We start from the raw sequence: 13,433 nt of genomic DNA, 5'->3' as shown, positions 1-13,433 counted from the left end.
ACCACAAAAATGCAGAGTTACTTATTGAGAACACAAAGCCTCACGGAAGTCTGTGTACCCAAGAACAACTCAGGAAATTTGTTCTTCCTAAATCCGCCCTACAGCCCAGATCTCACACCTTCTGACTTCAACTGTTTGGCCCAATGAAGGATGCTTTCTATGGGAAACAGTACATGGATAATGGTGAGGTTATTGATGCATCAACGTGTTTGCTCCAATGTCTACTAGTAGAGTGGAACTATACGGGCATACAGGTTCTACCATTAAGGTGGCATATAGCCGTCGCACTGATGGGGATCGTGTTGAAAAATAGGGTTTGTAGCCAAAAGAGTGGGTAATAATGTGATGTATTGGAATCCTGAATGAAATCCACCTGCTTTCAGAAAAAGATATGCTGCAGTGCTTACTGTTAGTAATATAGACGAAAATTCCTTGAAGACATTTCTGAGCACTTGATATGCTTTAAAAATACTAAGGCACAGCATGAAAATTTCAAACCAGCCTCACATCGCACGGAAATTTTAATTTGACACATACAAACAATTTTGAGGCTACACAAGAAGCATCCAGCAAGCCAAAACTCAGCATATATGGGGACACTTGGGACAGACTGACATGGCGTGGCTCAGGCACCCACGTCTGATTTCCAGCCTATTAAAAACCCACCACATGAAGCGGAGTTTCATCAATCCCATATGCGCAGTCAGACAGCATATGGTTGACTAACAAAGTTGTTTTTATCATGGTTGCTGTTTGTGCCAGTAGGCTGACTTACAGATTGTGTCCTGTTCGGTAGTATCTTTCGTCAGTTTTTGCAAAATAGCATATTAACAGTTTTTTATTAGACAGGAACATCCAAATTTTAGTGAACATAACACTGTTTTTCAATTTTTAATCTAAGTTAACACACACTTTCAATCTCTCCCTCTGATATACATAACGAAGTTAAGATACTTTACTTGCCTTTCGTGAAATCCACATTCAGGACAGTGCGAATAGTTTTGCAAGTGCCGGGTATGGTTTTAATCAATGTTTGTTTCAAAACTGCAGTAGAAAATTTTATATCTTTGTCGCTTCTTGTCACCAGGGCTCTTAATGACATCGTCAGCCACACATGTGGAGAAATTGCTCTCCTCAGACAATTACTCTTCCATTTTATATGAAGATCAAAGGTAGTTAAATAACTTGTCATCAGCTTTGCCCTGCAGCTGGCAAAGTAAACTCTGGCACAAAAACAGCCTTCACTTAACACTTTCGCTGCAGCTGACGCTTATAAGCGCTCACTATCTGATTACTCAGTCTAGTTGCAGTGTCTAAGCTAGCATCATATAGTGTGAACTTTTGTTGTGTGGGGGTCAGCTATCGAACGTATATTGTTCGTAATGGCGGCTAATGCACATTTGAATGATGCCTGTGTGACCCTTATAGGTGTGAGACAGCAGACTTCAAAACATGACCACAATACAGTCTAAGCTTATTTGAAGTAATGCATCTAAGGTGTCATCATCATTAAGTCGGTATAGAACATGATCCTACAGATCTTACTAGGTCTTGACATCATCCTGTAGCTCAGGTGTGCTTAGGAGCGTCAGTTACAAGCGGTACCTGCTGTTTCACAGCGTTACCGGCCCGCACTCGCACGTTGCCTGGCCGCACTGGAGAGTTGCGCGCCTGCACCAATGCCACAGCGAAAGTGTTAAGCAGCTACCATGTAGACCATTTTGAAAATACATTCTATTTCTTGCATTTTTTTATGCAACACAAATTGGGAACATAATCCATAATAGAATTTCCTCCATTACGAATTTCAGACGAAATAGAAGATTGAGTCGTTTGCCACTGAAATTTCTCTTCTAAACCTACAGATGGCATACGAGCAATAGATTTGAACCTGTCATCTGAACACACACCATTTGCTACAACTTACTGCATGCACTGATTTGTGCAGTTATCTGAAGAGAATTTTTGGATAGACCTTTAGGATATATCAACACTTAGTGAAAGTGTGTCCAAAATGATACCCGATCCTGTGAGCAAAAAGTTACAGCTACAATGCAGTGGCTTAATTTATACTCAGACACAGATGACAGGGAGTACTTATGAATGTCTGTTCACTTAGGATAGCAAACTTTAGCCACCTTGTGAAAATTCCTTTGCAGACCCCTCCTAAATTTTCACGAGAAGTGGGAATGTAGAATAGTCAATTTAACTTCAAAGGAGTGGTAATGCATCCACTACCAGTGGAGTAATTCTTCTCCCGACATCTCTCTCTCTCCATTTTTTTAGCTGAAGATCAATGAGAAAGTTGTATAAACACAGCTATCATTGATCTCGGGATAAAACATCACTTTGTTATCAACTCAAATGATTACTATAGGTTTAATGTCTTATGCTGAAATAACAGCTGTCTTTCTTGGGTAGACTGTGGTACCCATGTACTACAGTTCTCTGATAGCAGCTGATTGAAGGACTCGCTTTTGTCTAAATTCAATGCGATTGCAAATCAGTGGTGTTCGTGTTATTTGGTATTTTACAATTATTCTTTCACTGCCGAACTAGTGTGTGTATAATAAGGGTGTTTTTTCAATAAAACAGCTTTCTGGATAATTGTGCCTCAATACATCAAACAGCATGGTAAAGCCACACTGTGAACTGTAACACATTGTTGAAAATTCTTAGTTTCATATCTGAGGAAAGCCGAATCTACAATTTTCGGAAATTCAGGGTTGTACCTGTTTGGTTCCAGTATTGTGACTTAACTATACATTGTGTAAATATTGCAAATTATTAAAATACAGGGTGCACCAAAAATAATCATTTGATTTAAAAAAAATCTTAACTATTATGGTATTTGAGGTATGTGTGTGTGAACAATGTACTTTTGGAAAGAGCAAATATGGCTCCCACTAGGCAGCAGCAGTATGCACCCACTTCAGTTCTAGTAAAAATGATGTCAAGACAACAGAAAGGGTGTGTTCTACGATTTGCTCAGTGCGCCAGTAATAACTGTTCACTATGATTTTTGTCCTAGGTATGATGTGGATCATCCTGTAGCACAGAGCATTAGACAAAGGCATGAACAATTCCGAGAAACAAGTTTTTTTTTGTGTAAAGGCAAATCACCAGACCATCCCCGAGTGCGACACAGACGTCTAACACATCCCCCATAGTTTCACAAGGAGTCCACAGAAATCTGTTCACCATGCAGCTCAATATGCCCCCAGTGTCCGCCTGGCTTGTGTTGCATCAATGTTTACACACGAAACACCACAAAATTCAGCTACTGGAAGCTTTTCGGGAAGGTGACAAACAACATTTAGAGTTCTGCCAGCCGGAGTGGCCGTGCGGTTCTGGGCGCTACAGTCTGGAACCAAGGGACCGCTACAGTCGCAGGTTCAAATCCTGCCTCGGGCATGGATGTGTGTGATGTCCTTAGGTTAGTTAGGTTTAATTAGTTCTAAGTTCTAGGCAACTGATGACCTCAGAAGTTAAGTTGCATAGTGCTCAGAGCCATTTGAACCATTTTTTAGAGTTTTGCAATTTTGTTCTTGGCAAGATGGAGAATGAGTTTTCCTCCACTCTGTGTGTTTACTAACAAGGCAACATTAAATTTAAATGAGAAGGTGAACCATCATCATGTGAGAATATGGGTTACGGGGCATGAGGTTTTACAACTTGAAAGGAACTCTCCAAAATTGAATGTGTTTTGTGCAGTTTCACAGGAAATGGTGTATGCTCCATTTTTCTTTGCCAAGTACACTATTACAGGAAGCACATATCTCAATATGCTTGAGAACGTTCTTTTCCCACAGTTGGAGACTGATTCGAACAACTTTATTTATAAACAGGATGGGGCACCACCACACTAGCAGCTGGAACTGCAGGAATTTTTAAATCAAAGGATTACTGAATGATAAGTAGGTCACACTGGAAGAAATGATTCAAGCTTAAATAACTGGCCTCCAAGGCCACCGGAACTGACTGTATGTGATTATTTCTTGTGGGGATTTATAAAAGACTTGTTTATGTGCCTCCATTACAAAGAACAATGAACAAACTGAGACAATGCATTAACGGCAGCAGTGGAAACTGTGGCTCAAGACATGCTTGCTGCAGAGTGGGAACAATTTGAATACCATATTTATATATGCTGTGCATCTCAAGGGGGGGGGGGGGGCATATTGAACACCTATGAAAAGATATGGAAAATTTCTCATTCATCAAAAAAACAAATTCATTGCATATGTTTGTTAGTTTCAAAAATACAGACGTGCCAAATAGGATTCTTTTTTATATACCCTGTATAATCCAACTACTATATTAAAAGATAGTTAATGAGAAATTTTTGTTGTAACTAATCAAAGTAGTCAGTGACTTAACACCTGCTCACAATATCTGAACAAAGAGGATAAAGCCAAATTTCGGATGTTAAGCTATGCTGTTACCTGTTAGGAGCTATTTCCAAGAACATCTAAAATGTTTTAGTTCAGTACTCCATACGAAAATGTAAACTGGTAATTAAGTTTTCTTCTCCCACCTCACTAGTGATCAAATTACTACGTAATTTTCCAATAGTGAAGATGTAGCAACCTCAAAATAACTGCTTCATCACTAATTGCATGTGTAACTGTTTTCCATAGTCACTGCACAACTAAGGTAACAACTTCAATCTTTTGCCACAAACTCTCACAACAAAATAAATTACACTTCTGCCACACTATTTTTTAATGTTGCAACCAAGTTATGTGGCTGCTCAGTGCACAACAAAAGTTTCAAAGTTCATTTTTCCAGTACTACTCACCCCTTTCTTTCCATCACCAAATGTTTTCCTTATACACTGCACTTCAGATTTATGAATGTAACGTGTGATTTTTACCTTTAACTATCAGATCACTTTCAACCAAACTTTTTACACATCAGTGTCTGGAAAAAACCACTGGTGGGAGAGAGGAGGGGAGGGGGGTGAAAAGACCCCTACCTCTCGAACAGGTGGTTGGGGTGGGAGTGGGGGGTGTGAAAAAGTGCAACTCTCAGAAATCTAATAGCAGGACTAGAGTCATCCAGTGTTTGAGAATGACAGTACGTAGTGACTTGCAACAAAGTTTACACAAAATTTTAAACCTTTACCTAACACTTTCTCACTCATCCCCTCCACAAAATGATGAAAGGAAGAAAGCTTCATTTACTACATTTTCACTGTTCATGCAGTAAAACTGCTGCATGGTTCATGACAATTTCTTACTTTTTTACTGCTAACTATTCGCAACACTTTAGCAGAAAGTGTCCACACACACAACTGGATATGCCTGCATAATTATACAACTGTACGACACAGTTCAGAAGATACGTCAAATATTGAGCTGCAGGGCTCAATTCATTACATACACACATGAATTATATGTACAAATGTGTGTGAAATGTGTTTGGTATATGTGAAACATACATATGATGTGTTAGGAAACTACTACTAAACCCCTGGATCAATTTCAACCAAACTTCATACGTATATTAGTTACAATTCTGTGGGTTAAGAACAGGGATACTGAAGCCAGGAGGTAAGGATGTACATACATGTCTGGAGGATGAGGACTAGAATCAATACATACCCAGGCAACGCCTGGTACTATTCTACACAAGCTCAATGTCTTAAAACCAGTAGTGTGTGGCGCGCGCGCCACAAACACACACACACACACACACACACACACACACACACACACACACACACAGTTTCACATGCCACATGTTTCCGGGGTTTGGGTGAGATACGATAAACAAATTTAACCCAAGAAATAGGAGGCACTTTTATGGAATTCATTAAATGAGCATACATAATGAGTTATGTAACTTTACAATTTGTACACTATGTTACCAAACTAAGGTAGTCTACACCAGATAGAGACACTTGCTTTTTGGCGTTTAATATCCTGTGACACACACTTTGTCAATTAAGTTTTTACTCCAATAACTTATCACAAGAAATATCACTGAGAGGCAATAATTTGTTCTTTTGGTGTGCCTGCACAAGTTGTGATGGTCCAACACATTTCTCCATTAACGGAGAATATTTCATTGCAGAATTCCTTTACAGTGGGGTGATAAAGATGCTACTCCACAGACCCCACAATGGACAGGGAGAAATACCCCTTTAAAATATAAGACTGCCTTAAAAATAATCTATGTCCATACCACTCATATCTGAGTGCACACACAGGTACACCCACACACAAAGAAGAAAAAGAAAAAAAAATCACTAAGTTATTCAAATTAGTTCAACAAACTAATTTACTTCAGTAAAAATTTGTAACTCCATGAAACACTTGTTTGAATTAAAACTGACAGGTATTGTATGTAATGTACTTGTGGCATGCATTAACACACAGTAAATTCCAACGAACAAGAATCTCTTTGACATGCTGCTAAACAGACATTTGTAAGAAATTCATTGAAATTAAATCAATTTAATTTTTCAAAATTAGAATGAAGCTTTGCATACACTTCCAAAATTTAATCAATTCACAGTATAACTTAAAAGTCTTACATTGTATATATATGTACAAAATTTAACACTTTAAGTTCAGTAACAAATTTCCTTTACAAACAAACTGAAATTCTGAAGCTGCTATTACATTACTGTACAGGTGCTTTAACTATAAGTGATTAAAAAATTACACTTAACTTCAAAACAGAGTACCTGCTTGAATCAGAATCACAGGTCAATGTGAACTACAAGTGTAACTGTAACAGCAGCTTCTTTAAGAAGAAAATAGTTTAAATTTTATCTATTTTCTGGCATGGACATTCATAAAAATCAGTTTCAATTTCAGAACATTAAGTTCACTGCTCCATGCAGAAAATTGTTATTAAATGTTTAAGTATTTGATAACAAATAAAATTACATAGTTGAGTTTTTTCAAACGAGCAATGAGTTTACACTTCCACATAATTCAGAGTAGGTTCTGTTTACTTATCTCAGAAGATGACTTATCACACCAGCATTAAATAAGGCCTACTATGACCAACTTTCAACTTAAAGAGCAAACTGGCTGATGAGACAGCATAAGTAAACACAAATATTTAACTTGATGCAAAAATAAACTAAAAACCTCAATTATTCTGATTCTCAACACTTTTTCACTGAAAGTATAGTAACCAAAAGAGTCTGTTCCACTCAAACTGTAACAATAATTTGAATACAGCAAACACACAGCCCCATCTCCGTAGAACACACTTCCAATGAGCTAATTAAAGTCAGTCTTTTCCAAATACACATGTACTATTCACATGCACTATCCACTTGTGTCCCAAACAGCCTTTTCTCATCATACAAATATGGTTAAGTTGAATTCACGGAACAATGCACCTGCCTGGCACTGCTCTGAACACTTTATTGAACCAAAAATGCTGTCACTTTTTCACAGGAGCCTGGAGCTCATCTTGCAGATTAAGGCTCAAAGTGACTGACAAGGCACGAACAGTACAAGACTGTACTGCTCAGTGTATCTTAACACTGCACCACCAGAACATTTAAAGATCTCACTGGCTTTAACCCTGTTCAAGTCAAAGATTCAGTACTGATTACAAGTTCAACTGGAATCAAACACTGTTTGACAACTGCTTTTACATTTTGAAGGGGAACAAGTACACATTTCACATTGAAATTAAACCTGTTCCATAATAACATAGAAAAAACTTTTCTCCGTACAAACAAAACCAAACACTACTTCACTTAGTCAATTACCCTCAGAAGATGCACACTATCATTTCACATAAGAAAACTTGTTCACATTTTTGTATCAACAACAAAAACACCTGATACAGTTTATCAGTAAGAAATTAACTGAAAATTTCTGGAAGCCACTAACACACACACACACACACACACACACACACACACACACACACACACACACACACACACACACACACAATATTTACTGCAGACAACATCACTAAACACTGTAACATCGTAATTCAACAACATGCAGTTACCATTCCATTATTCATGACATCAATGGGAGGGATACAATGGAGAAAGTGCTGGGGAAAGGGAGTGGATGAACAGAACTAAATATCTACAAAAGAATCTTCTGAACTGTCCAATAACCTGTCAGAGATTTCATTAAGGAAGTATTTTATAATAAATTTAATCTTAAGGCTGCAGATGTGAAGCCTTTTTCACTGCAAATAATGCAATTTAAGATGGTGCGTAGTGTGTGAATCTCACGTTCACTAAAAAATATTTTGACAAACAATTCAATACAGAGCCATGCTCTGTTCTGACAGATGGTAAGAACACCAATCACACTTTAAAAAGTAGAGCTAATTTACAATACTGGAATTATAGCATCCCTAATTATGCACTCCATAGCAAATTCGCAAGGAAAAAGGGGATTACAGGTGGTAATGATTGACCCAGCAGTTCTGCTTTATACTGTAATGGAAACTTGTATTCAAATCGTATCTTAGTAACAGCTCCTAGGCATTTACATAGGCTCCTGCATCATAATGATACAGAAGGCTACAACAATGTATTCAGATTCTCTCTCTTAGAATCTAAAATTAACAACCATATTCCTGATTAATAATGTTAATTCAATTTTCAGACTTTTGAGGAATGAAAATTTTATTTGAATGTACATTGTTGCTTACAGCAACGAATAATCGAATCTGCAAGTAAGCTGAAAGCAAGTATCACTGAACACAAAACTGCCAGAATTTGCATTCATTTTAATTTGTTGGGTGTGAGCAAAAGGAAGTTTCTGTCTAGAAACTGTACGCAATATTGTATTTCCAAATCTCTAGAACGACATGGCAGTGATGTCCTTGCCTTCACAGAATGTCGCATCACTGGTTATTACAATGAAAATTTTTTCTTTGGAACATTACTTGTTAACATATGCAAAATTTTATAGTATGAAGGACTAGAAAAAAATACTATAACAATTGACAAGCAACATCTATCCGGCCTCCACAATATGGACATGTGTTCACACAAACATGGTTGTTGAAACTCGAGCTTTCAGAAATTTTTAATTATTTCTTGGTTTTTATGAAGCACAGAAGTAATAGGATGACAGGGTAGTCAACAGGTAATTGAGAAAAGGTAAAGTTAAACCAAATTCTGAATTTGAAGGAAGCCAAGTGGCAGAACAGGCTTGTGAAATAATGCCCGCCACCCCTACAGCTTTTTCTTCAATATTCTATCAGAATAAGAGAAATGAATAATCCTTCAGAAAACAAAATCCATCTAATCCACGTGCACTTGTCCGCCAGTCTATATGTGCACTTCAGTTCCTATTTCTGCATCTAATATGAAGACACTACTACTGTAATATATCTAGTACTTTTTTTTTACATTTAAATTACCATTAAAAATCAGAGCTATTACTAAAATATAGAGGTTCATTTCTTTTGCAAACAATCTCACTTCAAACATGTACCAGGCATCACCTTGACAAATTTAGTTCCCCCCTTGGGAGGTCACCTGCCCTGATGATAAAAGTAACAGTACATCATCATCATCATCATCATCATCTCTCTCTCTCTCTCTCTCTCTCTCTCTCTCTCTCTCTCTCTCTCTCTCTCCCCCTCCCCCCCCCCCACACACACAAAATACATCTATGTTCATTAGCCAAACATTTTGAGAGATGTACTACCTGTAACTGAGGCACTTCCAGGAAGTTTAATGACTTATTTTGAAATAATAATGATGAACAAGAATATTACAGATCAATTACACAGTTATAATTTAATACTGAACATGATACCTCCGGTCAGAAAGGATCCTCACAGACGAATACAGAGTAGAATCCACTCCTCTGTGAACAGTACTCCAACATTTGTTAACTGGAGTACAAAATGATACTATTAAGACTATATGTAGTTGTTGATATTGCTCCTTTGTTTCTAAAGCTTATCCACTGTAACAAGGGTAACGCACTTCCCCAATTTGTATATTCGAACTGCAGAAGACATACTCCTCTTTAACAGCCAAGGTTAATGACTGGCACATTTGTCCCTCTCCCTTAACACACAAGAAAATTTGTTTTATAAAATTAACAGCTGTCTGTTAAATTTGTATATTCGAACTGCAGAAGACATACTCCCCGTTGACAGCCAATGTAATCATGAAGGTTAATGGTTACTACATTCATCCCTTCCTCTCCCTCAACACACAAGAAAATTTGTTTTATAAAATTAACAACTGTCTGTTCTCAAATTCACACTGTTTTGATACAAAGAGGAATTTAAATCACACTACCATCAATGGTCAGCCTAAGAATGTTCACTGTTAAGTGTATGTATTAATTTTTCACACTGCACACCAAAAATTTACTTAACAGACAGCAAAACACAGCAGAATTTCTCTCTCTCACTCTCTCTCTCTCTCTCTCTCTCACACACACACACACACACACACACACACACACACACACACACACACACACACACACCTCCCTTGCCCCCTTTCTTCCATTGCTAACATATCAACACGGATTAAAAACTTGCAAGGAAAAATCTAACTTTAGAGCATTATTGATAAATTCACTTTGCACAAACTGAACTTCTTAATTTTAGTACAATATGCACTCAGCAACAAACTGTTGACTAGCCTGGTAAATTTTATGCAAGAGATGGGAAGTCATGGTCGTCATCAAACTTTGGAGCACTCTGCTGCCGAGGACTACGATTCTGGAAATTCTCTTGTCTATCAAATCGGTCTCTCATCTGAAACAGAAATATTTCTCAAAAACTCGTCAGTCAGATGTTCTCTTAAATGAATCTTCTAATCTAGCCAATATTGTTAACTGTCAATACGCCATTGCAAATGGCTGGCTCTCAACACTATGGGACTTAACATCTTAGGTCATCAGTCCCCTAGAACTTAGAACTACTTAAACCTAACTAACCTAAGGACATCACACACATCCATGCCTGAGGCAGGATTCAAACCTGCGACCGTAGCAGTCACGCGGTTCCGGACTGAGCACCTAGAACTGCGAGACCACCGCTGCCGGCAATACGCCATTGCATCTCTTGGTCATTTTTATTTAATGTAATATATGTTATTGTCAAACAAGAAATAGCATTAAATTATCACACACAGCTGCAGTGATGGAGCAGTTTAGGCTACAAGAAACAATCCTGCATTAACTATGTGGTCTCTTTTCCTGAAGACACTGGCACAGCCCAAAGAAGTCACAAACTGAAATAGCATGCAAGTGATGTATGAGTGCATTGGCATGTACATACCTGGGATCATGCAAGTGGAACTGGGTAAATGAGGTTTTTTAAACCTATTTTCTAGTTATACCACTAAAATCAAACACCTGCATTATCATCAGAATGTGAATTCTGGCTCATCAAAACTTTATATTTGGGTTGAAACATATCTGTTAGACAAATACAATATAGAGGAAGTTTCCATAATCAGCAAATTTTACACTAAAAAGCATCTATGGGAAGAAGTGTCAGTCCACAAAGCAAACTAATCAAAGCACAGACTTGTGCAACAATTTCTGACCAAATCTTAGTCCTCTGTTCACACAATCAGATGTCAGTGACACTGCCTTGCAACCTGAGAGACCGAACACACAATTCTTTGTTCTGGGGCAAGTTACAAAATAGAGTTTTACTGTTGTGAAACAATTATTCTCTTGTTTTACCATCTAAAGATTTGTTCCTGCCAGTCATAATTCTTATTTAATATGTACATCACAATTCTTATTTAGTTTATGCAGACAATCTTCAGCAGCAATTTGTGAAATTTTTGCAACACTACAGCAGCTCAGAAAGCAAGCATCACAGCTAACTCTTCACAGCGTAATGAAAAAACACATGAAAATTGGAATTATTTCCCAAAACTACTTCTGCACAGATAAAAATCTGGACACAGCAGCAAAGCTTACTGTTAAAAAGGGAACACTCAACCCATTCTGTCATTAGCAGAAGTATCAATTTCTGTATGGTTACACACAGTATGCAAAGAAAACTTTAACAGATGGTACCTATTGTTCAAGATATCCAAGACAAATTTAACAGGAAACTTACAACTTTACGTGTTGCAAGAAATCCTAGCCTTTAATCTCAATGAAGTCTATCCTCTTAAGACAGTTGCTGCAGTTTGACTACTATCTGAAAAGTCAAGCAGCTTTAGAGGAAATAGAACCAATGATTCATCACTGTTAGATCTGATATATGTGCATCTGTCTTCAAAGCAATATTGGCTGTATGTGGTGAATCATTTTTTTTTTTAAGGGCGCAAAACTGCTATGGTCATTAGCGGCCGGTCCGTGACTTAGGAAACAGTAAAAAACCGAAAATGGAAACCAGCAGCAATGGGAACGAAAGTCATAAAATTGGAGAAACTAAAAGCAGAAGGAAGGCTTAAAAATCCACTACAGAAAGGGGTTGGTTGTCCCCAAAAAAAGCTTCAAATGACTGACGTCATTTCACCAGCACTAATAAACTCGAGAACTCGATCGGCCGAGCGCGTGTCATCTGCTAAAATTGATGATATATCAGGCGACAGCTGTAGACGGGCGCGTAACGGAGTTAAATAGGGGCACTCAATTAAAAGGTGTCTTACCGTCCACAGCTGAGAGCAGTGGGACAGAGTGGGGGAGGATCGCCGCTTAAAAGATGTCGATGGCTAAAAAGACAGTGCCCTATCCGGAGTCTAGTTAAAATTACCTCCTCCCGACGACGCGTTCGGGAGGAAGAGACCCAAGCACAAGGAAGAGCTTTCACGTCCCGCAATTTATTATGGGGAAGTGTCGACCAATGTGCGTGCCATAAAAAACCAACACGACGACATAAAACGCTCCGTAGATCGGCGAAGGGAATCGATTGAATAGCTGGCCGAAGAAGAGAGACGGCAGCCATGGCTGCTATATCGGCCGCCTCATTTCCACAGATACCAACGTGTCCCGGGAGCCAGAGGAACGCCACCGAGACGCCCCCCAGGTGGAGCAAGCGCAGACAGTCCTGAATCCGGTGGACCAGAGGGTGCACAGGGTAAAGAGCTTGGAGACTGAGGAGAGAGCTAAGAGAATCTGAGCAGATAACGTACTGTATCCGCTGATTGCGGCGGATGTAGTGGACAGCCTGGAGAACAGCGTAAAGCTCCGTAGTATAAACCGAACACTGGTCGGGAAGCCGAAAGTGATTTGGGGTGTCGCCAACAATATAGGCACTCCCTACACCTAACGATGTTTTCGAGCCATCTGTGTAAATAAATGTGGCTTCCGTCATTTGTGCACATAGAGCAGCAAATGCCCGACAATAAACAAGTGAAGGGGTACCATCCTTGGGAAATCGACAAAGGTCACGGAGCAGGCAGATCCGGGGACGGAGCCAAGGCGGTGCTGTACCCCAAGTTGTCAAGAAGGTTTTAGACAAGCGGAAGGAAAGAGAATGGAGCAGTCGAC

At 38.7% G+C, this 13,433-nt stretch overlaps 1 protein-coding gene across 1 annotated transcript in view; it reads right to left on the bottom strand.

The window, feature by feature from the left end:
- Nucleotides 1-5,779: 5,779 nt before the first annotated feature.
- The window catches only part of LOC126248533 (plasminogen activator inhibitor 1 RNA-binding protein-like), an 84,368-nt gene continuing 76,714 nt past the window's right edge, over nucleotides 5,780-13,433 (bottom strand). The window contains exon 8 of the mRNA XM_049949591.1: nucleotides 5,780-10,731. Within this exon, the coding sequence (XP_049805548.1) occupies nucleotides 10,627-10,731 (105 nt within the window). The 3' untranslated portion in view covers nucleotides 5,780-10,626. The remainder of the gene's footprint in view (nucleotides 10,732-13,433) is intronic.

The sequence above is a fragment of the Schistocerca nitens genome, chromosome 3 (assembly GCF_023898315.1).
Source record: "Schistocerca nitens isolate TAMUIC-IGC-003100 chromosome 3, iqSchNite1.1, whole genome shotgun sequence".
Lineage (NCBI taxonomy): Eukaryota > Metazoa > Arthropoda > Insecta > Orthoptera > Acrididae > Schistocerca > Schistocerca nitens.
The sequence above is the reverse complement of the archived record's forward strand: the minus strand, read 5'-3'. Positions and strand labels throughout refer to the sequence as shown.